At 41.6% G+C, this 23415-nt stretch overlaps 1 protein-coding gene across 1 annotated transcript in view; it reads right to left on the bottom strand.

The window, feature by feature from the left end:
- VSTM4 (V-set and transmembrane domain containing 4) overlaps positions 1-23415 on the bottom strand; it is a 38249-nt gene that overhangs the window by 14788 nt on the left and 46 nt on the right. The window contains exons 1-5 of the mRNA XM_010563474.1: positions 23401-23415; positions 17803-18201; positions 9239-9307; positions 7688-7795; positions 4287-4320 (exon numbers count right to left, since the gene is read on the bottom strand). The exon at positions 23401-23415 is cut by the window's right edge and continues 46 nt beyond it. Of these exons, the coding sequence (XP_010561776.1) occupies positions 4287-4320; positions 7688-7795; positions 9239-9307; positions 17803-18201; positions 23401-23415 (625 nt within the window). The remainder of the gene's footprint in view (positions 1-4286; positions 4321-7687; positions 7796-9238; positions 9308-17802; positions 18202-23400) is intronic.

The following is a 23415-nucleotide window of genomic DNA, read 5'->3' as shown; positions in this document are numbered from 1 at the left end:
ACTTGCTGAGGGTGCACTCAATTCCACTATCCATGTCACCGACAAAGATGTTAAACAAGGGCTTGGATACACAGTCATGTTGCAGCGATTGTCACCGTGTGTCAGCTGAGCTATGGTAAGTGACTGTGCAAGTGCTTCTAGCTTGCAACTAACGTGAAATGAAATTGCATTGGCTTAACTGGTAATGAAAGAAATCTTAACTTACAGCTGGGGTGGGAGGAGAGTGTTATAGCAGTTAGTTATGATGACTACAGTGGTGGAGGTGACTTGGTAAGCAGCTGTTGCTCAGATGCATCTGACCATGGGCTCACCCTGGGAAAGATTAACGCAGTATGGTTGTGGGGACCTTTCTGTTCTGTGCTGGTGAGTTACACCACACAATGGGATCCCACCTGGGTCTCCACAGTCATTACACCGACAACACTGGTTTCACTGAATTTTAAATCATTTGTCCCAAGTTCCTGTTCCTCTCCAGGTTCTTTTGCATGATGAAATATTCTCTTTATATTAATAGAATAAAATATTCAAACTGGGCCAAAGCCTTAATGAAAGTTAAGATGTCTCAGCTATTGCTCACACAAGAATAACAAAATAACAGGCATTATCATTTTACACAGCTGTAAATCCAAATGAATGTCACTACCATTGGTAAAATCACTCTGGATTTACACTTGCGTAGATTACAAAAAGACTCTGGTTTGCTGATTTTCCTGAGTTTTGTTCCATGTACTCAGTCCAAAACATAGGTTTGCAGCCAAACTTTTTTAAAGTGTTTAAAAGGTAAAATATTTTCATGATTTATAAATAAATCACATCAATTATGTAAAGTGAGGGTTGCATTAAAATAATTTCAAAGTCTGCCTGCACTATTGTGAACCTATCCCACAACAACCATTTGTTTCTATATTAAAATCAAAACATGAAATGGTTTAAAACCAGCAGGAAATGAAACTGTCCTGCCTGGCTCCGTTGCCCAAACACAGCAAACTGCAAAGAACAAAGAATAGCAAAAAGGGGATGAGAATGATTTTTTTAAAATGTTTTTGGTTTTAATAATCCAAGGTCATTAAGGCAGATGTGTAGCTTAAAGATGCTATTATTCTGATATAGCTACTTTAAGCACAATACATGAAAAGGCTTAGTGTCAATTCATTGCCTTAGTTGTTATTCTTGCTTTGCTACTGAAAAAGTGAAGCTACCAAGAAATGTATTTGTGGCTTACACTTTTCTTTTAAATGCCAGGGCCATACAGGGTTAACTAATTCTGGGAGATACAATAACTGTACTTGCTGTCTTAGAACTGAGCTCCTCAAACCAAACAAGGAGGCTCAGAAAAGACTCCTTGGCTCCAAAACACTGCCTTTTTGTGAGCTTGTCTTGTTCTATGTCTAAAAGGAAAATTAGTTTTTTATCTCCAGCTCCTCCTCCAGCCTCCTGGCTTCTATTTCAACAGTGTCAGATTGTGCATTTCTTGAAGAATCTAATGAGATTTTAGAGAGTAAGAAAAATACAGGAGTTTGGGGAAAAAACCTGTGGAAGATGTCTAACAACCATGGCACTAGGACAGCAGTTTCCCTGGAGGTCATGGCTGTCCCAAGAGCTGGAAAACTACTACAATTTTGTCTTTACTATCCTTACTAGAGTCAAGGATATGGGACTTTTCCTGTTGTCATCTAGGTCAGTTATTTCCCACTGTCAAAGATCAGCAGTGCGGTGACAAAAAATTCACTTGAGTGAACTGGGAGCTGCTTTGGTATTTTCCAAATAGGGGAGCTGTGTGAAAAGGTGCCAGGGGTGGACAGGGTGCTTGGTTCTGGTTCAGTCTGGCAGAATTTGCTCCTACGATGTTAGATTGGTACTGTGGAACCAAGGTGTTGAGATGGACAGCTTTCTGAGGTGAACAATTTTTTCACCTCAAATTATTTGTCTCCAGAAGAGCATTCAGACCAAAACAAATACAAAAGACAGAAAAAAATAATTCCTATTTTCAAAGCTACATCTCCTGGGGTTTTCTGGATCTGAAAACTGACAAAATGATTTAATAACAAGGAAGATAATAAGAAGGAGCATATTTAAAGAAAAGAAAACCTCATAAAATGGAATTAGGTGGTTTGGAAAACCCAAACTAACTGTACTTTTTACTTAGGTATTTTTTTTTTAAATGTGGGAAAGAAACGGGGTTTGGTTAACTCATTTTTTTTCCTTAGTTTGTTATTGGTCAAGTAGCAAACCAAAACCTAAACATTTACTTTGTTGTACTCAGGAAATCTGGATTTAATTTTCTTTTCTACCAAGGCCGTTTTGTGAGACCGGGGGCAAATCACTTAGCCCTTTGTGCTTCAGATTCCAATTAAGTAAAAACATCATTATGATGTCAAGACATAAAATACTTTAAGATGCTTAGGTATTACTGCAGTGGGAGTACAGACACTTCTTAGACACCAAACTATTAATGTAATTTTGAAACTGGATTCTGCTCTGAGTTTGAAATATCACTGAGGGAGTTGGAGCTGAGCCTTTCTAATCAAGGCTGAATTTTGCACAGCGTAGTCATTTGACTGGTAGGAATCTCATGCAAATTAGTTCCTCAGTTTGGCCTAATGGATATTTAGACACTGGGTTTGGGTCTAAATGTGTTGAATTAAGTTCCAAGACAAGGAATGCGCAGGTGAAGAGAAATGAGTTCGAAGGAATTAACAGTTTGTGTTTCGAGCAGAGGGTGGAAAATAAATGGTACCAAGTGTGAAGCATAACAAAAATTATGATACTGGTAACACTTTCATAGCTATTTGATTTTAAAGCCCTGAAGTCAATGTGCTTTAGACATGCATTTGTGGGATCGGGGCTTTCATTAGCATATCTTGTCACACTGAAATATATGAAACCATATTTTTATCCATACAGAGTCACGCATTTCTTTCACTTCCGGAGATTGCATTTTACAGTGAAGAAATCATACTGGCCTGTTTTCCCTCTGCTATTCAGCCTCCTAAGTTTAGTGTTTGCAGTAATATCACTACCACATCATCTATTCCCAAAGAGGCAGATTCTGTAGTATGAGTCTTTTTATCTGACTGCCATGTTCCATTTTTTTCAGTCATCTTTTCAGTCTGGTCTCATTTTTCTCCTCTTCTTGTGTTCTCTACCAATCTACTTTGATTTCCTCCTCCTCCCCCTTCTTTTTTTGTTTTTGTAATTCCAACTTTGTCCCAGCAGCTAATAAAGAAGGGGGAAGAGAAAGCATCCAGGGAAAAATGAAAACTGCTGAGCTGTGTCTATAAATTTTTGGTGTGGTGCAATGGCTGGTCAGGGTCACAGAACAAAGATCTTTCCATGAATAATGGAAGTTTCGGTTTGTACTGGCCCCTCCTGAACTCTCTGTTGCTTTGTTGCAACTTCAGTTACATCTGAGTGTCGGTTAGATTGAACACAGTGATAATCCCATGAGAATGCACTAAAAATTACACTATTTGAGGATCTAGGGTATGCTATACTTGGCTTTGAGTCTCACAGTATCTTAAAAGATACTATGAGAAATAGTATCTGTGAGACCGGATTCAAATTACAAGGCTAGAAACATATGTTTTATGTCATTGAAAACTGGGAAACAGCTGTTCTATGTTGTTATGAGGCATCTCTCTTTAATCTTTTTTGTTTGTAAAATACTTCTATCATCTTTTTTTTTACTGCAGTTCCAGCACAATTTATATCTCAGGAAAATCATATGATGGAGATCAGTTTTATAGCACCACACAATCAAAAACTTTTGGCAGTCAGTGGTATTTAGAGGGACAGTGATTAATGACTGCAGCAGAAGTAGGTTTTTTCCCATCACTTGGAGTCTTCAGCTGGAAATAGACTGTGGGCCTTGAAAATCTGCTTTTGAGCCCCACTCCCTGTTCCTGCAGGTGGCAATTACTGGGTAACATTGTGTTTTGTTCTATGTACCTGGATGGTCTAAGTCATTACCATCTGGTGAGGTACTGGGAAACCCTAGAAAGCCACACAGGATGAAAGCAGGCTTCTCCAGAAAGCAATTCGGAGTCTCAAGGAGAGGCCTGTCACTGAAGCACCTGCAGGACCTGCAGCTACAGAGCCCAGGTAGGTCTCCCTTATTATGCACAGCAGATATTGGCTTGCAGGCATGTTCATGAGTCATGGACCTGGGACATTTTAACCTCCTGTAGGCATTTTGGAAAACATTAATCGTCTTCTTCAGCATACATAACAAAACAAAACCAGAACTCGTGCCTTGGGTTATAGTCAAGAGAAGTGTAATCTCCTACCTGTTCTGGGGGCATTTCACCAGGTAATGCTTCACTGTTAAAGAAACAAACAAAAAAAAAACAGAAAGAAATGTGGCTTCACACCAACACAGTTTATGAGTTACAAATGGTCAATGCAGCTAGACCTGTGTTGCTGAGACTTTGGAGTTGCCAGATTGTTACATTGGGAGAGCTGCTAATCATCACAGTACATTATATTGTGCATATATGTAGCCTGACTCAAAGACATAGCTGGGCTTGGGAGAGGGAAATGTATCAAACACCACCAAAAATCTGCTGTGGAAGTGCTGGGCAACACACATTCCAGCAGTCAGCCCAGCCCAAAGTCAGCTTGCTAAGGAAAAGCACAGCAGGCCAGTAATTTTACTTTGAAGACTTTTATTTCCCTTGTGGTGCCTCTATTTATTTCCAGAAGCCTGAAATAAACCATTCACCCACAGGAGCCACTGCTGTTCCTAATGCAAGATAGATTGTGGCCTCAGGCATAAAGCGATTCCCTCCTGGGATGGGATCAGAGGTCCAGTCCAGCCACTATCCTGTCTCTGACAGCTGTATGTGTGAGCTGTATAAATCCTTCTGCTTCATATTCCTTTGAACCCGTAGTCCTGAGCAAGGGCAGCTCCCCTCCCCTGCAGTCTTTTAGGAGCCAGGGTTATTAAGATGCTCTTTTGTGGCTTAGTGGCTTCTGTGCTCTGCCCAAGCTGTGCTGAGGGTGGAGACGTGCAGGCAGGAGGAGAGGCTCTGGCTGTTCTGGTCGACCTACTGCCAACTTATTTCTCAGAAGGAAAAGAGGGTGCATCCCTGGGCCATGATGTGAAGTTCAATACAACATAGACACCTCCCTCCCTTTGTGTTCTCCGTTCTTTAAAAGGCCATGAAAACCAGACAACAGCGCACTTACATGATTATGCCCCTCTCTACAGGAAAGCTTTCATACTTGGTCTTACTCAAATTCTCCCATTCTAAGGAAGCTACATAGCTCCTGGGGGGGGTGTTACATTTTAGTCCTAAGGAAATGGGAGCTGAGAGCGCTAGGAACTGGGGCTAACACAGGGGCTGTGTCTAAGCCAGCCAAGGCAGCGCTTCCATCTATCTGTCTGGCCTTTTTTGGATGTACAGGAGAACAGTAGGCCTGGGCCCCTGACCTGGTCTCAGGGGGAAGAGCAGAGCCAGGCTTCTCTTGGAGGGCCTCTGAGGAAGATGAAGTGGCAACTGCCTCACTGAAGGTGGAAGAAGCCTGTGCCTGGTGTCTGCCTGGAGGCTGGGGGTGATGCAGAGGGAGGTTTGATTTGCTGTCCCTCTCTTTTCTCCTTTTCTCAAGGAAGGATGGACTTCATGATTTCATTGCAGGCTCTTTTCACATGAATACTAGCATCTGCCTAGTCCAGCCCAGGATGGAGGTACAGAGTGCCAAGGGTGGAGAGGAGGTAAGATAACACTTTTTGAGGTGCAATGCCTTATTCTAACAGTCTGAATGAGAGAGCACTGCTGCTGGCTGACAGGCTGGGTATCTTGTGGTCAGATCGTAACCCCTGGAAGGCGCCTCTGGAGGGGGTAGAGGAGTGCTATGGGAGGAGGGGGCTCTTTGTGCCCCATGCCCATATGAACTGCTGCTCCCTGGGGCAGAGGTTCAGGGCTGAGCTTGCTGCCATGGCCCAGAGGCTGTGGGGAGAAAAAGCAAAACAGGGCTGGTGGAGACTGTGTCTGTCAGTGACGCTTCTTCCACTGCTGCTTCAGAAATTTTAATTCCCTGATGCTTGACTGGATGCTGAGCCAATTAACATGGCTCTGGAAAATAGTCTGATCAGGTGGTCCTAGCTGAAAGACTTGTCTGAAAGTCTTATCATTGTATACTAAGTGCCTGTCTGCTAAGATTTATTCTGTTATATTTCCATTGAATCCATAAGTTTAATGCTGCCAGTGTTTACTGGGTAATGTTCAAAATCTAAATAAAAATTTGGTGAAGCCTGCAATTATTCAGATATTAGGGTAGTGAAGAAAGGATTTAGCAGCTCAGAAGAAATTACTTTTTCTCTGTTGTATATGCTTACTCTATATTGTATTCTGTATTATTTCTATATTTTACTGGTGTTGGTTCAATATCAAGAGACCTTTTCTCCAAGCTGCTTGTATGCTTACAGCAGCGTAAATCAACAAAAACAGAAGCAAAATCTAGCCCAATGTCTGCTCAAGAAAAACCAGGATACATCAGTGTGTCTAGTGCTTGTGGCTTCAGGGTGACTCACCATGACCAACATACTTAAGTGTGGGTACTCCCTTGGCACGAAACCTTTGTCATCACTTAACAGGGTAGGAAGAATAACATTGAAGTTGTTCCTTCCTCTTGGCAAGCAGAGTTGTTGGGTTCAGTTAGAATCAGAGTTACTCTACTGAGCGCACTACCGGGAAGATGGAGCCACAGCCTGAAATGTGTTTGTGGTCAGGCAAGGACTTCTGTATACATCTATTTTTGGCTTACATGTCTTCTCCCTCATGTATCTGAGTCACTAATTCCTTCATGCTATGTGTGTAGTGCTGAAGAAGCAACAAGATCACAATTCTTTCCTGTCATTAACAAGACAAATCACTGACAAAACCCTTTCTGGAAGCTTCTGTTCAGAGATGGTCCTTATGCTCTCCTCTAACATGGTGGTTGCTAAGCATGCTGGTATCTCATCCTCACAGCTTGTGTGAGGTCTCCAAATAAACCACTCTTAAACTGAAATGAAAGTAGAGCCTGCACTGGCTACTCCACAGATCTGAAATAACACTTCTGATTACAACAGGGCTGCTTTCATGCAGATGTAGCCTCTTTGAGAAACCCTTCCTGAGGAAGAGAAGAATGAAACAGTAATCCTTGATCATGAAAGAGTATTATAAAAAGGCAGATCTGAATTATGAAATGATGCATTAGTTTCAAAGAATACTACAAATGAGAGCGTGCTAATAATAACCCCCATATTCTCAAGAATATTGACAGCTAGTCAGGAAGGGAGAAGAAACAGAACAGAAAAAGACTGCTTTGAAAGCCCTCTAAATGTCTGCGGAAATGTCACTCATGCAAATTGTTAGCTAGATCTGATCAGAATGCAATTTAATGATACAGCACTTGGTCTTCTTTGGAAGAAGTTCCAAACCCCTTCAATTTATATTTATGCAAAGCTGAAAGGTTCTGAAAACTCCAAAGCAAATTTAAAGTGAAATAGCTATTCAAAGGGAGCAAAATGCCCTTGTTCTAGTTTTGCTGGCAGAAATGTTTTTTCCTACCAATATTTTTTTTGTTTTTATTAAAATCAAGGCAAGGAGATATTTCTCTTTCCAGCTTTTTCTGCATTCTCCTTCTCCCCTCGCTCCCTCTTTGGTAAGGGCTTTGCAGTCAGCAAGAATGACATTTCACTCACCTGTGGATCTCCTCTTGTTCAGAACTGACTGACAGAGAATGACAACTGTAAAAAGGAGGACGCTGATGATTCCTATTGAACACACAAACACTGCATACACGTACAGATCTGAAAGCCAAGCATAGATGACGGTCAGTGTTGCAGATGTATGCTTCATGCTTACAGGATAGAAAAAAGTTACATCTACAAGATCTGAATAGACCCTGCCCCAAAAGATTTAGGGTAACAGTTCAAAAGTAATTTAATGCTCTTGAACTTTCATATAGTATCCTGCTCAGTTTAAAATTTGGCTGAAGTCTCCATAAATGCAAATAGGTGTAACTACACCTAAGAGGGCTTACTTTTGGCAGGGAAGAAAGGGTTGGTTTGGGGTTCTTTCTTCTCTTTCCTTTTTTTTTTTTTTTATGCAGCAACTGAAAAACAAAAGGACTTAATTTGGATTATTTCCCAGTTCAAGCAGCTGTACTTTCCCACCCCCCCCCCAAAAAAAAAACCAAGAAAAGTGCTGACTGGGTGGGGGAAAAGGAAGAAATTCTGCAATTTCTTCTTCTGGCGGCAGCACTGGCTTGAAGTTTTTGTATATTTTTTTTTTTCTTTTCCGTCTACGGCCTCGGTCTCCCTTTATGGCTTTCATTCAGGTGCCATAACACAATCCCAGTGGAGCTAACAGGAGTTGTACCATGGCAGATCAAGATGGAGTATTTTCTTCAGAAGGAGAAGAAATCTTTAATGACTTACTTCTGCTTTTACTAGAACTCTAAATAGAGTACTTTAAGGATGCTCTAGCCATTAAGGCCTTGAAATGTCCTTAGGGAGGTATATTGGCTTCTTTCCTGCTTCACAGAAAGGAAACTAAGCCTCACAGGTCAAGTGTTCTGGTAGAAAATAGCATTGCTGGAACTAGACCCCTGACCTGCAGTTCTGTGCTTCATTCCCCTTATGCTGTACAGCAATACAGTTTGTAAATTGTGGTTTAAACAGCAAGGCTCCCCACAGAAGCAAGGCCATCCTGCAAGCAAGCATTCCTGCCTGGCAGGCAGCACAGCAGCTGGAAATGCCATGCTGGTGCTTCACTGGTGCTCCAGATTAGGGTGGGAGGAGGAGGAGGAAATCCCAACTGCATGCAAATTCTGGATTTCAGTCTCCTGGAACAGTTGTCCACTAATCTACACAGAAAATACTGCTTGCCTTGAAACTCAAGGGAACTTTAAGCTGCTCTTGCAGTGCAGAGCATGTTCAGTGAGCGGTTTCTAAGGCTAGTGGGAACACAGAGTGCTTGGTACCTCTTCAGACAAGCTCAGCACCTTCCTGGATAATGGTCTGTATTTGCATGGGTTATTTTCACATTGAGCAGAACAAATATATAAGAAACTGAAGCTGGAGCCTTTTCTCCAACACAGCTTGTACTCTGTGGAATGGTTTCTCAGGCAAGGCCTGAGTTTGCACAGGAACTGGCAAAATTGGTCCTGACTGGGGCACGTTAGTTGTCCTGTAGCATTGGACTAAACTAACATCTTGTATAGAACCAGTAGCAGTTAGATGCATCTTTACCTTCAAAAAACTTCCAAGCTTCATGGTTTTTCTTGAAAGTGGGATCCCCAGAAGACTTTGATGAAATCACTGGAAAAAAACCAAAGAACACATGACAAGAACTGAAAACATGTGGCATAAAAAGTTGGGACATCTTGAAGTAAATGTAGTTCTGCCTTAGACTTCAGTGCACCAAGATGTTGCTTTATTTCATGGGATAATTACTTTTCAATGAAACACTTCAGTTATGAAGCAGCATTATAAAAATGTCTTCCAGCAAATCTCATCTGGCTTGGCACCCCCCATGAGTGCCGTATGGCTTGAGACTGCCTCCCTGTTGTCATCTTATTCTGGGAAGATGCAATGTGTGGCTCTTCAATCAAAAGTTAAATGCAGTGAAGAACAGCAGGAGAATAGAAACACACTTTGGAAGAGCCTAGGCCTTAGAATAGGGTGGCCATGTGCTTGTAAGGTCTGTAATGGCTTTGTGGAGGTGGTCTGAGTATCCCAGGGAAAAAGCTACCATTAATGTTGTATGTAACTAGTTTTATTCCAACTCTGTGTTCTTAGTTACCTAGAACTTGTACCTCTAAGGTTGCAGTTTCTGTTTCTGTCCCAAAACAGGCTACTTCTGAGAGAGGAGATTAACAACTTTTGCTCAAGTGAATAGGAATTTGTTCTCCCTTTTAGTTATATATTAAGAAGGATTTTTAACACTGTAGTCTATTTCTAAGTCTAAGAGGTTAAGGAAAAAAATAATTGGAAGAGGAGTAGCTGTACTGAAGGACACAGCTCTGAAAGCTTCCTGGGAATTGACTTGGAGGCAGCCACATTAGGCACAGCTTTTTTAAAAAACAGGGAAGTCGTTCTAGCAATGCTTGGCACTGAAGTAATCTCTGCCAACACAACAGCATTTCCCCAGCTTCAGGACTGAGTCTGTAGGCCCCTGATTTTGCCCAACCTGAGTTCCTTCCAAAGCTCTTGTAGAAGTCCCTTGGCAGGTTGAATTGCCCTGCAATTCCTACAACAGCACCCAAATCGCACAGCTCACCCCAAGTGAGAGCACTGCTCATGAGTTCTTTTTCTTCTTATTTCCTTTGAAAGTTGGCTTCCATGCCATACCTTTTAAAGATACATGGATATGATACCTGCCTATCTGCAAAAAAAACATTCATGTGTGCATGGACTTCCTGAAGCATGTCCAAATGCTTCAGAAATTGCTTATCTGAGCTGAAAAGCAGAATGTCTCTACTTACCCTCAGTGTCCTTAGCTTAGATGTAGGAACAAACTAGGCTGAACATCTTGACTAATGTAAACTGCTCCGTCACTGCTGTATCAATGGCCAGTGACTATTGAGTGCAGAATAGCTTAAATTCTCAGCTGGCGTTAATTCCCCTGCCTATGGATGGGTGTTTTTTTCCTGAGAAGAAAGACTATATGATCACAAGTTGTACCAGCTCACCTTTATAGCCTAGGAAAAGGGCTGACTGAATGACTGTGTTCTAACTCAGTTAAGAGGGAAAATAGCAGCAGAGTTTGCACAGAATTGTCTGCCCTGTTTCAAAAGGAGGAGCAGACTATAGAGCTCTGGGCAAATGGATGAATGTCAGTATCATAACAGCTGTACAGCCTAGCACTAGAATCCGAATGCTCTGACTGCTGGATCACTGTTCAAAAACCTTTCTTCTCTCCTCAGCCAGATTGTTTATGCATGCTGACATTTTTTGATCAGATTAGATGATGTTACTTATGTTAATCCATGATTTTTCTTCTGCTAGCAATCACTGCAATGCAATAGGAGTCTGGTGATGTCCTCCAGATTGCCAATAAGGTCTGAACCTCCAAGAGAGGGTCAAATGGCAAATCGTTAAAGAACAAGTATTTTACTGGAAAGAGAATTCATTAAGGAGTGCCCTGTAGTGATGCAAGGCATGGGGCTAACTCAATGGATATGGAGCTGCTTTCAGGACTAATGAAATCTTTTATTCAGTTCTGATGGGAAGTTCATCCTGAATATTTTAACAAATCTGCTCATTTGATACATGAAAGCATCACATGTGTAGATTTTTGGCAAGTATTTTAGAATACCTTCCCTGAAAAAAAAAGGCCTTTATTCATTTTAGGGAAAAAACCCTAAGTCTTGCAGTCCTGTATCTTGCAACATTTTTGCTATTAGAAAATGCCACATGCAACTAACATTTAACAGACCTCAGATTCTGTTCTATGGGAAACTCTGACGCATAAACTTCCCAACCAGACAGATTGTTGCGATCATCTCTACTTGGTTTGTGTTATCCGTGCCAGTAGGATTATAGTTGGACTGTCCTCCTACATGTATTCTCTTCTCTTGGACTGTAAACCATTTGGAACATGTATTGTTCATCCTAAGAGATGTGCAGTACCTTGCATAGTGGGCTTGAGGGATTACCCAAGTGTAAATGATGGTTTGGAGATGCTGCGTATTGTTCTAAGAGGACTACTCACTATTTTGAGTTTTCTGATAGGAAGGCAGTGGGAGAACCATCTTTCTGATGTCTTTTTTTCCTCAAATAAACTGTTTTCTGGTGTATTCAGTACTATAATAAAGATCACTAACTTGGTTTTAGGCTAACATTGACCACACAAGCCCAGGAAAAGTACAGATGCCTTTGATAAGATGGGGGAAGGGAAAAGGTTCACCTTAGCCTAGTTGGAAGATGTTGCAAGGCTGGAGTAGGAGACACTTCTTGGCAACATCAGGACATGGATTTCTCTTGCTTTTACTACCAAGATTTAACAGTAGCCTTTTCATAAATCCTATCTTATGTCTTGTATTCGCTACACCTAAAGGGGCAAACTGCAACAGTTCAAATTTCAGCTGGGCATTCTGAAAACACTACAAAGTTGCTGTAGTTGACCCATGAGTCCATGAAGACAAGACTGTAAGGACTCCGTCTCCATTAGATGAAGCTCCTTTTCTGAAGAAATGTATTCTGTCCCCAGAGGAGAAGCCAGATATGTAGCTAAACTTTTAACTGCCATCATTAGACATAAGGAACTGTAGCCTGTGACTCAATTGTTTTTTCTACAACTCCAGTATGTATATCTGTATAAACTTGTGTTGCAAGAAAAATGCATTTGCAACTTCTGAATGGCCTACACAAATTCACACCTGCAAACTTGCTAGCAAATAACAAAATCTGAATATGAGTTAATAGCAGTAGATACTACAGACCCAGCCGTAATCTGATAAAGTCTTTTGCTTTGAATAGTGCTATGCTTGGTGGCTGACAAAGGCTATGTACTGAACTGTCCCAGGTTTTTTCCGCTTCAAGAGCAAGTCAGATTTTGAAGAAGCTGAATGACCCTTTCCCATTCCCTGTGGAAATTTGTGTCTTACACAGCGACCTCCTCTTTCTTTATGAACAAAAAAGGGACCTAAATGCTATTTCTGCATCCACTTGATGTGCACGGTTGTAAGAAATTTGCCTGGCACTTTAGCATAAAGATACTATTTTGAATTTGGGCATAAATGCAGACACATTAACTGGAACAACATGTTAGACAAGACAGCAACTGTGATGTGTCTGAACACTGTTACCTTATTTGATAAAGCACAAGCGGTATAATTTAAGTACCCAAACGCTTCAGGCAATTTGTATTGCTCGTTTTGTTACATCCTGGATCTAACCATAACATAAGTAAATCCCTTTGCAGTAAAAAGTGTAACCTACCATAATATAAAATACAAAATGTGTTTGGAAGAAAATTTCCTTGAAAAGCCCAAGTGTTACCATTGGGGAAACTGGAGACTTTATCACCACTCTGAAAAGAGTTGCCTTCCCTCCTATGTGTAGCAAGTCCTGTACGCTCACAGTGCATTAACCCGATGCTAGCTAAGGTGGTCCTTCGCTTCCAGTAAAAAGGCTTTTAACAGTAAAACGGTTGCTATGGCATTTAAGGATACGTCCTTTTTCAGATGTCTTTTAGGATCTTTAATCTGGATTTAAAATTAGAATCAATACTCTTTTGGGGGGCCCAGGGTGGTGGTGGTGGTGTCTGCCTCAGATCCCCACAGTGCGTATTGTCAGTGTGTTTAGTCTGCAGGTGGGCCTGCCTTCCTCCCTTGTCTCAGGTTTCCTGCTCCACTTTGGGTTACATTTGAAGCAGAGAGAAGCAATACAGCTGACCAGACAGTGTGAGAAAGATGAAGTCATAAGTGTCAACCCCCCGCCCCGCCCCAATTATGTTTTCATAGATCATACTAAAAATCAGGTGAAAAAGTAGTATTTAAGGACTGGACAGAAAAGGTACAGTTTCCCTTCTTGCAACAACTAAATTGATCTGAATCCCACACTTTAGCTAGGAAGAGCACTAAGAGGTTTCTGTGTTACAGTTAGCAATAGCCTGAGCAGCTATGAAAGATGCAGAGTGGCTTTTTGTGAGCAGGGGTATGACAGATGGTCTGACAATATTTTATATTGCTTTTTCTTCTGCTGCCATTTACCTGGAACATGTCATTCCCTTTCCAAGCACTCCTGACAAATCCCTATGTTTCACTAGAGGTGTTTAAGAAATTCCATCATTCAGTGAATGAGAAAACACTCTTTAAACAGCTGACCTGCCCTATGAAATGATATTATTGCAGGAAAATCCTAAAAATTATTCTCCATCTGATTTTCTCTCTTTTTTTTTCTCCACCCCCCCCCCCCCCCCAAGCCTGCTACTTGTTCTGCACTGCTTGGATACGTGCGTTTGGACTATTTTGCAAGTCCTTCATGCAAGAAACACATTAGTTGTTATCCATTCTATCTTTCAGTGTACTACACTTGGAGACAGCTACCTGGTCTGGTGCAGAGGATCTGAGGGGAAGGGTCAGTATAGTGTAAACCCCCAGCTGAAACAGCATTCTCCTCCTTCACTGCTTGTCTCTGTCTCTTGACACCAGACCTGGCCCTCTCTAGCTCCTTTCCCTCAAGTTATCCTCAGAAAATCTTCTCCAAAGCACTGGAAAAAAAAGAGTAGTCTATCCTCTAGGAGACTCTGGGATTGTATGGTGGCCTCCTAGCCTTGCTTGTAGGCCTGCAAGCTTCAGCCCTGACCATCCATTTGAGGTGATGTTGGAAGTAACAACACCTGGTAGTTACTCTCAGCCTCTCCTCCTCCTTTCCATTTTGAGTGTTTGAACCACTTGTTCTCTGTAGGCTGAGACGAGAGCCTTGGCTTCCCTTCCCCACACAAGCCACCAGCTTTGCCCCTTCCCAAATGTGGGAGGCTGAGGCAGCTGGGATGATCAGTCCTGCTTGCCAGTTCCTTCTTTACAGTGGCTTAATCTCTGCTTTCAGCCAAACCTAGAGGGGTGAAGGAGGGAGAGAGAGGGAGAGAAGGAGGAAAGCCAGTTCCTAGCCAAGCACAGGAATAGCAGGGAAGAAAGACTGCTGAGCATGAAGCAAGCTAATGCCTGAAGTCTGTAGGGCTAAATCATGCATGCAATACAGTTTCATTTCATAACCCTGTGTGGTTACAAGACTAACCACTGTGTCTTGGCTCCAGCCACTCAACATGGGGTCAGTGCTAGTAAAACTTAATGCCCTCCAGAGGTTAAGATGGCTGAGTTCAGGAGATGTTTGGGTCTAGTGTTTTCACTCCTCCTTGTTTAAAAACAAAAGAGTGAAAACAGCAACAAAAATCAAACAAGAAACTGTTCTTTGAGCTGTGAAGATAATGAATTCTGTGTTCCATCCCAAATGGCTCCCCTCTCCACAACAACCTTAGTATTGGACTTCTTCTCCTGTGGTATGTCCAGAAGCCCCAATTACTGACTGCGATGTGGAAGGTCACTGGGCACATGGCAGCTCAAAACCAGTATTTACTTTTTTTGTTCTTACAGCTTTCCTTCAGTGAGGAAGTTTGTACAGATCTCTCCCTTCCCCCCAGCCAATTTCACATTACTTGTACAACCTTAATATCTTTAAGACCGTTATCTCATTAAAATCAGCCCATAGATTCAAAAGAGTGCAGACTAGTTGATAGTGTGATCATGCAGGCTTTGGTTTCTTTAGGATACCAGGTTATGGATTACAGATGGCATTTGGCTGCAGGATTACATTTCTGACCCATGATACTGATTGCTCTGGTGATTTTTATTTAGGAGTCCAATGAACTTTGATGAAGTTTTCCTTTAAGTCCAGGTTCTGTGGTCTTCTGTGCAAAAGAAGGGTGGCTGATGTACAAAGCTGGGGTCTGGATGTTGGAGGGGTGGGCATTTCCCTGGTGGAGACAGGTAAGGGTTTGGGGTTTCCGTTTGGACTTGGGTTCTGCTCTGTCATTATTTACACTTCTGACTGCAACCAAAAAGCAGAGGAAATCCCATATGAATGTCTTAGAGGCTTTCCAGACTAGTTTTGCATGCCCAGTAAGACCAAATAGCATAGACTAGGATTTTCTTGCTGTTGTTTAAAATTGATCCATGGTCTTTGCTACTAATCCAAACAGAACTTCAGCTTTGGATTGTTAGTGTCTTTCGTCATTGCTAGTAATAATCAGTTAATTACATTACGTTAATGCCATCATTTCTCAAGGCAGATCTAAACATTGCTGGTCAATGTGAAGCTGCTCTTTAACTCTTGTTATACTGTATTTTTCACATCTTTGTTCTCAAACTTCTGATAGATTGAAGTGAAAGCTTGTGATACCTGAGAGCTATCATCACAGGAGATCATACACTCAAAAAGATTACTTTTTACTGTCACATTCTCTCCCTGGTGTGTTTATAGTCCAAAAGTAATACAGAAACCTGAATGACACCAGTTAAGCTGGTGTTGAGGGAATGTGCTTTGGATTAAGACTACATAAGCATGTTAAAATCCATCTTGAAAAGGTCTGTAGTCTGTGGAGTTCCCTCAGACCAAAATTGGTTTCAGAGGAGAGCTAGGGCCATTTTCACCAAAATATAAGGTAGATAAATGGGATTAGGGTTTCCCAGCTACAGGAATAACCTTTGGGGTCTAAACACAATGATAAATTTAGCATGAACAGGAATGGCAGAAAGTTGATGAAGCAGTTTCCTCCCACAAGTTTTTCTGTGATTGCTGGATGAGCCGCTTGAATTTCCAGACCCATGGACCAAGCAGTTACCCTTGATTTTTGGCATTATCTTTAGAGTTGCCCTGTGGGAAATCAACTTTTCTGTTTATAAAGCCACAAGCAGGGGGCTAGTTTGCCAGCTAGTGCTAACAGCACAACTGCTGAGCTCAACGACCTCTTCAAAGGAGTCTGTTCTCTAAATCCAGCTTCACCCATCTCTGAAAGTGTGGGTGTCATGGTGTTAGATTTGAGCTGACTCATCCCAAAGAGAAGGCTTGGTTTCAACTTGGTTCAAAATCCTCACTTGTTGCTGGTCATTTCTTTATCTGAAGTTCAATACCAGCAGGCTGGTCACTGCTTTTCTAGCTCTGCTTTCTGGCTACAAGTAGTATAAACAAAAGTACTGAAGTGATACTAGAAATGCTAATTACCAACTGCTGCAAATCTAGAACTAAAAGCAATGAAAACACCAAGACAGAGGCAAAATGTAGATCTAAAATATAATGCTCCTATTTCAGGTTCGCCCACTGCACGTTCTTCAGAAAATAAGTTAATTTCTCTCTGATTCTGTCTCTTTGTATTTAAATAATAATGGTATTTGTTTATTCACACTAGCAAAGTTGTAGAGACCTTGTATTAGGTCTGGCTGAGATGGAGTTAATTTTCCCCATAGCAGCCCCTCATAGTGCTGTGCTTTGTATTGGTAGCTAGAAAGGTGTTGATAACACACCAGTGTTCTGGCTACTGGTGAGCAGTGCTTGCACAGCACCAAGGCTGTCTCTCCAACACTGCCCCGTCACCAGTAGGCTGGGGGTGGGCAAGATCGTGGGAGGGGGCATAGCCAGGACAGCTGATCCAAACTGACCAAAGGGATATTCCATACTATAGTATGTCTGCGCAGCAACAAAAGCTAAGAAAAAGAAAGAAGGAGGGATGTCATTTGTTATTACGACATTTGTCTTCCGAAGCAACTGCTACGCATACTGAAGCCCTACTTCCTGGGAAGTGGCTGCACATCGCCTGCTGATGGGAAGTAGAGAATAAATCTTTTGTTTTCCTTTGCTTCCATGCACGGCCTTTGCTTTTGCTTTATTAAGCTGGATTTATCTTGACCCACGAGGTTTTCTTCCATCTTATTTTCTCCTCACCCTGTCCTGCTGAGGAGGGGAGTGATAGAGCAGCTTGTTGGGAACCTGGTGTCCAGCCAAGGTTGACCCACCACAGACCTGTAGCTAAATGTAAAGGAGTTTTAATTACTGCTATTCTGGTAAAAAGCAAAGGAAATAGACTGCCTTCTACAAATCCACCAATCTTCTCACTTTTTTACATTTCATTGTGGGCTGAATAATGTTTAAATTGTAATGTGTAAGTAAAGAAGTTGAGTATTAAGTTTTCTTCTCATATCCAGAGATAACACTTAAAAATAACTAACTTCAAATGTCTTATGGATGAACTTGCAAGAAAAGAAAAAAAAGGATCATGGGACAAGGAAAAATGATAGAAATCAGTAGCCTCTCACCTCTTATTTCAGTAGCTGCTGTGCCATTTGACCATGCTGTCCACTTATTCCTGTGCTTGCCGATTTCCTGGACTTTGCATATATAATATCCTTGATCTGTTTGCTGGAGGCTTAGAATAAGAAATTTGTACATAGTTCCATGTTTCTCTTTAAGAAGATGAAGTCTTTGCTTGTGAAAATGATGAGTATAATTTCCATAATACTGGACAGACCCAAACTTTGTCATTTTGATCATTAGATACTCCTGGTTAGGTGATGCAGCAAAGACCCACCGCACAGCCAGCAAATTGTCTGTCTTTCTCTTTTGAGAAATGTGGCAGTAAAGGGTAGCATTATCACCCTCGGAGTATTGCACTGTTGGTCCCGGAGAGACTGTCACATTTAAAGCCTCACAAACATCTGCAAAGGAAAGAAAAGATGGTGAGAATCCTCCACACTGACACAACAGCATTGTAATCTGTCCCAGCGCGCAAGTCCACAGCAGGTAAACCAATGGCATCTGTTCAGTGTGCCGCAATTTAATGAGCTTTTAGAACCTGACATCTTCTGTCTTTCTGTGAATGTTAAAGATGGTATGAGGCCCTCCTTCAGCAAGCCTGCTCTAGTATTCTTGCTATTGTTAATTAATAAGACAGGGTTGAAGTGGACACCTTGCTGCTGTCATAGGCCCAACATCACATAATCTTTTGTCAGTCTGAACAAGTGTTAATCTAAAACTAGCTTGGAGCAAGAGCCAAGAATGTCTTTTGGAAAGCTGTTCCACAAGATGCTCTTCCAATGACTTGCATCCTTTCTTAGGATTTCCAGGCTAAATTGTTTCAATGGCCAGTTTATGCCCATTTGTTCCTGTGCCAACTTTAAATTTAAATAGTGTTTTCTTCTCTAGTGCTTCCTTCCTGACTCCATATAGAAAACAATTATCTGGTCTCTCAGCCTTTGCTTTGTTGAGCTAAAGAAACCAAGCTCTGTTAGTCTCCTCTACTAAAGTAGTGTCTTCATTTCCCTATTCACCTTAGTAGCCCTTCTCTGCATTGGTTCCAGTTTAAATTTTGGGTTTGATTGCAATTATTTTAAATTTTTTTTAATGTGGTTGACTGGAATTACAGACTGTGTCTGGAAAGAAGCTCTCCAACGTTCTGTGAAATAGTCATGGTGCTTCCCAGATGACCGGGATATACCTTGCCTGGGATATACTATGCCCAGAATTATGTTGTCCTTTTTCATTGTATTTTCACATGTGATTATATGTCAGTTTATAATTACATAGTATACTTGGATGTTTTCTCTTCTTTGTCATTTGTGGTTCAGTTCCTAGTGTATCAAAGAAATTATTACTAATCCCCAAGTACGTGACTTTTCTTTACTAAGTTCTGCTTCACTTTTGTTACTTGGTCCTCGGTTTTTCCTACATGCTATCCCAATCTTGTGCTAACTTGACAAGGTCACATAATTTCAATGTGCATGCTTCTGTCTACTTCTTTTAGACATCATTTGTGCAAACCTTACATGATACTGTTCCCTAGACAATCACTGAAAGACTACTAACCTCCCTATATGCCCCTAACCAGCTCCTCACTTTGCAGTTCCCCATGTCCTATGTTTTAAGTAATATTCTCCTTGTCATAATCAAATGGTCATCTCAAGCCTGGGTTAAATCTCTCAGATTAGTCCTTCTGACTACAAATTCAAATTAATCTGACATTACTTGCGTGATGAAATATGACATGAGATTATATTGGAACAAATGATTATTCCATCATTCCATTCATTTCTGACTCTTGTTTTTCTGTTCTTCATCATGAACTTAGCTTAGACCAGTTGTTTGTCTCTCTGCTTTACTTCTAACCACAGCCAGTATACGTGAAGGTTGAAAGAAGTCCATAGCTGTTCATTAAAGGAAGATTTTTCTTTCCTGACCTAACTGATTTACGCTGGACTGATTTTCTGAGGCATGGGAATCAACACTCATTTTATTTCCTTCCTAATTTACATTAAGAGTGTTCTTATTAGTCATATCAGAGACTGATCTATTTTTGACCAATGGTATATTGTGGCAATGTGTTCCCTAAATGACTTGTAATGTGTAATCTACCAGCCTGATGGCATCCACTAGGGAGAGAACCATATTTCAACAGTAAGCAACACTCCCTGCAATGCACTCTGCAAAGCATGACATGTCCTCTAAAATGTGAATATTAAGCTTCCTGTTATGTGAATATAGTGTACTCAAATACTAATGAGAATTGCAACTCTGGGAGAATGATTTTTTCATTTCTGGACACTTTTCTAGCACATCAGCTAGGAACATTTTAACAAAGGGGATGAGTGTTTTGGCAGAGACTCGTGTCTGACATCAGCTCCTGAAACTCAAACATATATTTATCTTCAAAATAAGCAAGTAAAGTATTTCCATTCTATTTCTGAAGGAGTATTGGAGGCAGAGACACTGGTTTTATGGCCCCAGTGAAGCCATGAAATGGAGCGGTGAATTGTATCACCTTACATAAAGTAAATCCACTAAATTAAAGTTACATTGCAACTGTTTGAGAAGAACCCTCTGAAAATGAATAGTATAATAATTATTTCAGTCATTTCAATAGAACGGTCTACTGAATGGTGTATTTTTTTCCAAGTAGACATTTTTTGTTCTTTATGAAGGAGAAAATAAGTTGTATAAAGAAAGGGTTGGGTTTTAATTTCTTTAAGAAACTACAGCTAAGCATGGCTTAGATTATTGATATAATTATCTGTGCATGATGTTTGTGTGTGCAATTTGTGTAAGTGCCAAAGCAAGAGATTATTTTGGATTGTGAAAAGCACACAAGTAGAACAGGGTGTTGAAATTTAAAATCAAGGTTGAATAACTACCAAAAGCTTTCCAGGCATGAAACTTCAGTTATTACTTGCTGGAGTTACCTAACCTTGGTGCTTTGCAGGCAGATGTGAAGATGGTTGCCTCTGCCACCAAAATAGGACTAAATTTTGAAGGTTGTGCTACTCAGTAAATAAAGAATAAGTTTAAGACTTTCAACACTTTCTGGGGTTCTCAGAATTACTTAGGCTATAAGTGTTTAATAAATCATTTATAAAAATGTAGTTTGGGTAAATGAAAAACAAACTTTTTCTACTGAAATTATCAACATGTCATGAAAACTGTAAAGAAAAACAATTACGTCATTTTCCTGACATGTGAACTTGCTTGAAAAAGCTGGCTAGGATTAGTTGTGGAATAGAGTCCCAAAATAAAAGGCAAAAGAATCATTGCTTAATTCAAAACTAGGCAGAACATAGTGCCAAAAAGTACCCAAGAGAAAATACAGAGGAACTCAGATATGGTCATGATGGAAGCCTCTGCAAGAAGATAAAGATGCATTGTATGTGGAGTCTCTGATTCCCTTCTAGCTGTTTACACTCATACAAACATTGGTATTTTATACCTAAGGCTTCTATTTTTCCTCTGGGCACATGCCTTTTTACAAGGAAATACCAAATTTTGCATCCTTCATGTTGTCTGATCAGTGGGAACCCATCTCCTTACCTTCCTTCTATGGCTCCTATTGGTGCGACTGTACAAGTGCAGCAATGGGGAGAGTTTTGGAAATTTCCTGATACTTTTACTGTCATCTCATCTCATGTTGAACAGGGTCAGGTGATGTTTTATATAAAACAGAAAAACAGCGTCCATTTGACTGTATCCTCCCACTGCCATTGGAGCAGGATCAGTGGTGGATTTTGGAGGAACGAGGTCATTTACTCTTACGTGGAAACGAAAAGCCTCATTCAGGGCTCCCAGACACCAGTGGAAGTGTTCCTCCTGTCTTTAGCAGGCACTGGATCAGCCCCAACATGAGGTTTACCCTTGTCATGGGCTCCTTGCCAAGACAGGAGACTCCTCCACAACTTGAGACCAGGCTTGTGTGCCAACAGAGTACTGAATTTCTGGCCTTCAGATTGCTGCTTCAAGCGAGGAATCACTGTTTTTCTTCTCCTGCTTTCCCAGTATAGCATGATGTAGCTGCTCAGGTGGAGCTCACCACAAGGGTTTTAGTCTTGCTTCTGCTTGGAAAGGGAAACTATTTATAGAAAAGGGGAGGAGAGTGAGTCAAAGACTTGAGGTTTCCTTTGCAATGTGCCTAATCATCAAACACGTCTCTCCTATTTGCAACCAGCTCACCTAGTGGCCCCCATCCTGATGTTTTAGCTGTTGGTTTCTTTGGTACCCTCCACCTGCATGTCTCACTAGCCTGTTGGAAGTCAGGGAAGGTTACTGCTGACTGAACTCTGTTTTGAAAAATCCTATTTTGAAAATAGTCCACTTCTGCTTACACCAGTTCAATTCCAAGTATTAGCTATGGTTGGACTTTGTTGTCTGCCATATTACATAGCAAAACACTTTCACGGCACTGTCAGAAGTAACAAATTATACTATATATATTAGCAGCCAGAAACCTGTCTATGCCAGGGCTGCCCCCTCTCTCTGTGCTGGAACAGTAGCAAAGGACCCACAGTCACTGCTGGGCCCTTCTGTCTGGTGAGCAGTTTCAGCGTGGCTGTGTTTTTGTGGAAGAACCCCAGCTACTTTGGTGGAGATACTCTCGAGTAGAGCTGTTACTGTGCACTACTGCTCACAAGCCAGGTTTAGTGTTATATATAGGCCCCTTTTCCTTCCTCCATGGGCGCTGACGGGGAGAATCTACAACCCACCCTTCTGGGCTGAGCTCTTTGCTCAGCCCCTGCTGATAGCTAATGGACTAGAGAAGCATGCCATCAGGGTAGTTACCTTCTGATCTCAGATTTGCATGACCAGAAGCATATGGGATGGCTTTTATCTGTGTTGTAGTTTGTTCTGTGAAACAATGTTGCTGTCAAAGCCTGCTTTATTTTGACTTCTCTACAATTACAAAGTAAGAAGAGCACATGAGCCAGGAAGAGGCAAAGCTCTTTGTTTAAATGAAAATAATTAGGAGCTGGCTAGCAAGATCACCAAAAGCAACCAGCTGTTTTCAGTTGAACGGATCTGTCTGCAAGTTTCACAAGTCAGAGGCTCCTTCTTGGAGAAAGCTTCTGCATTGACTAGAAATGGACTTGAACCAAACCTCTGCCTCCACCACCTCCTGCCCTTTTGAGGTGAAGGTTCAAATTCAACCCCTTTATTAACCTCGAATGAGCAGGGCTTCCCCACCCCTCTAACTCTCGCTGCACCTTGAAGTTCAGATCCGGACTCTGTGTCCATTTTGCAGCTTTAGGACACGATGCACCTTTGATTTTGGAGGCATAAGGGTCTTGAACGGAGGAGGTTTTTACAAGTGACCTGCGGGTTCCGTTTCCACTGGATGCCTACGGGACCTAGGCACCTGTGGAAAAAACAATGCCAAATCTCCCTTTCTTTGCCTCAGCTTTGCCTGCAGTTCCACGGCACAGCTCAACGTTGTCCCGCCTGGCGCAGAAGGTGGTGGAGGACCCATTTCCATAAACTTCTGCACGGGAATGGGTTTCTTTCTCAAAAACACCGTTGCTGATCAGGTCGCCGGGCAGCAACGCTGCTGCCGGGGGCCCGGAGAGGCGGCGGCGGAGCGGGGTGAGGGACCACCCCGGGGCGGGGGGGGGCGGGGG

This window comes from Haliaeetus leucocephalus, unplaced genomic scaffold, assembly GCF_000737465.1.
Source record: "Haliaeetus leucocephalus isolate CR32 unplaced genomic scaffold, Haliaeetus_leucocephalus-4.0 Scaffold168, whole genome shotgun sequence".
Classification (NCBI taxonomy): Eukaryota; Metazoa; Chordata; class Aves; order Accipitriformes; family Accipitridae; genus Haliaeetus; species Haliaeetus leucocephalus.
This window is presented reverse-complemented; position numbering and strand designations above follow the sequence as displayed.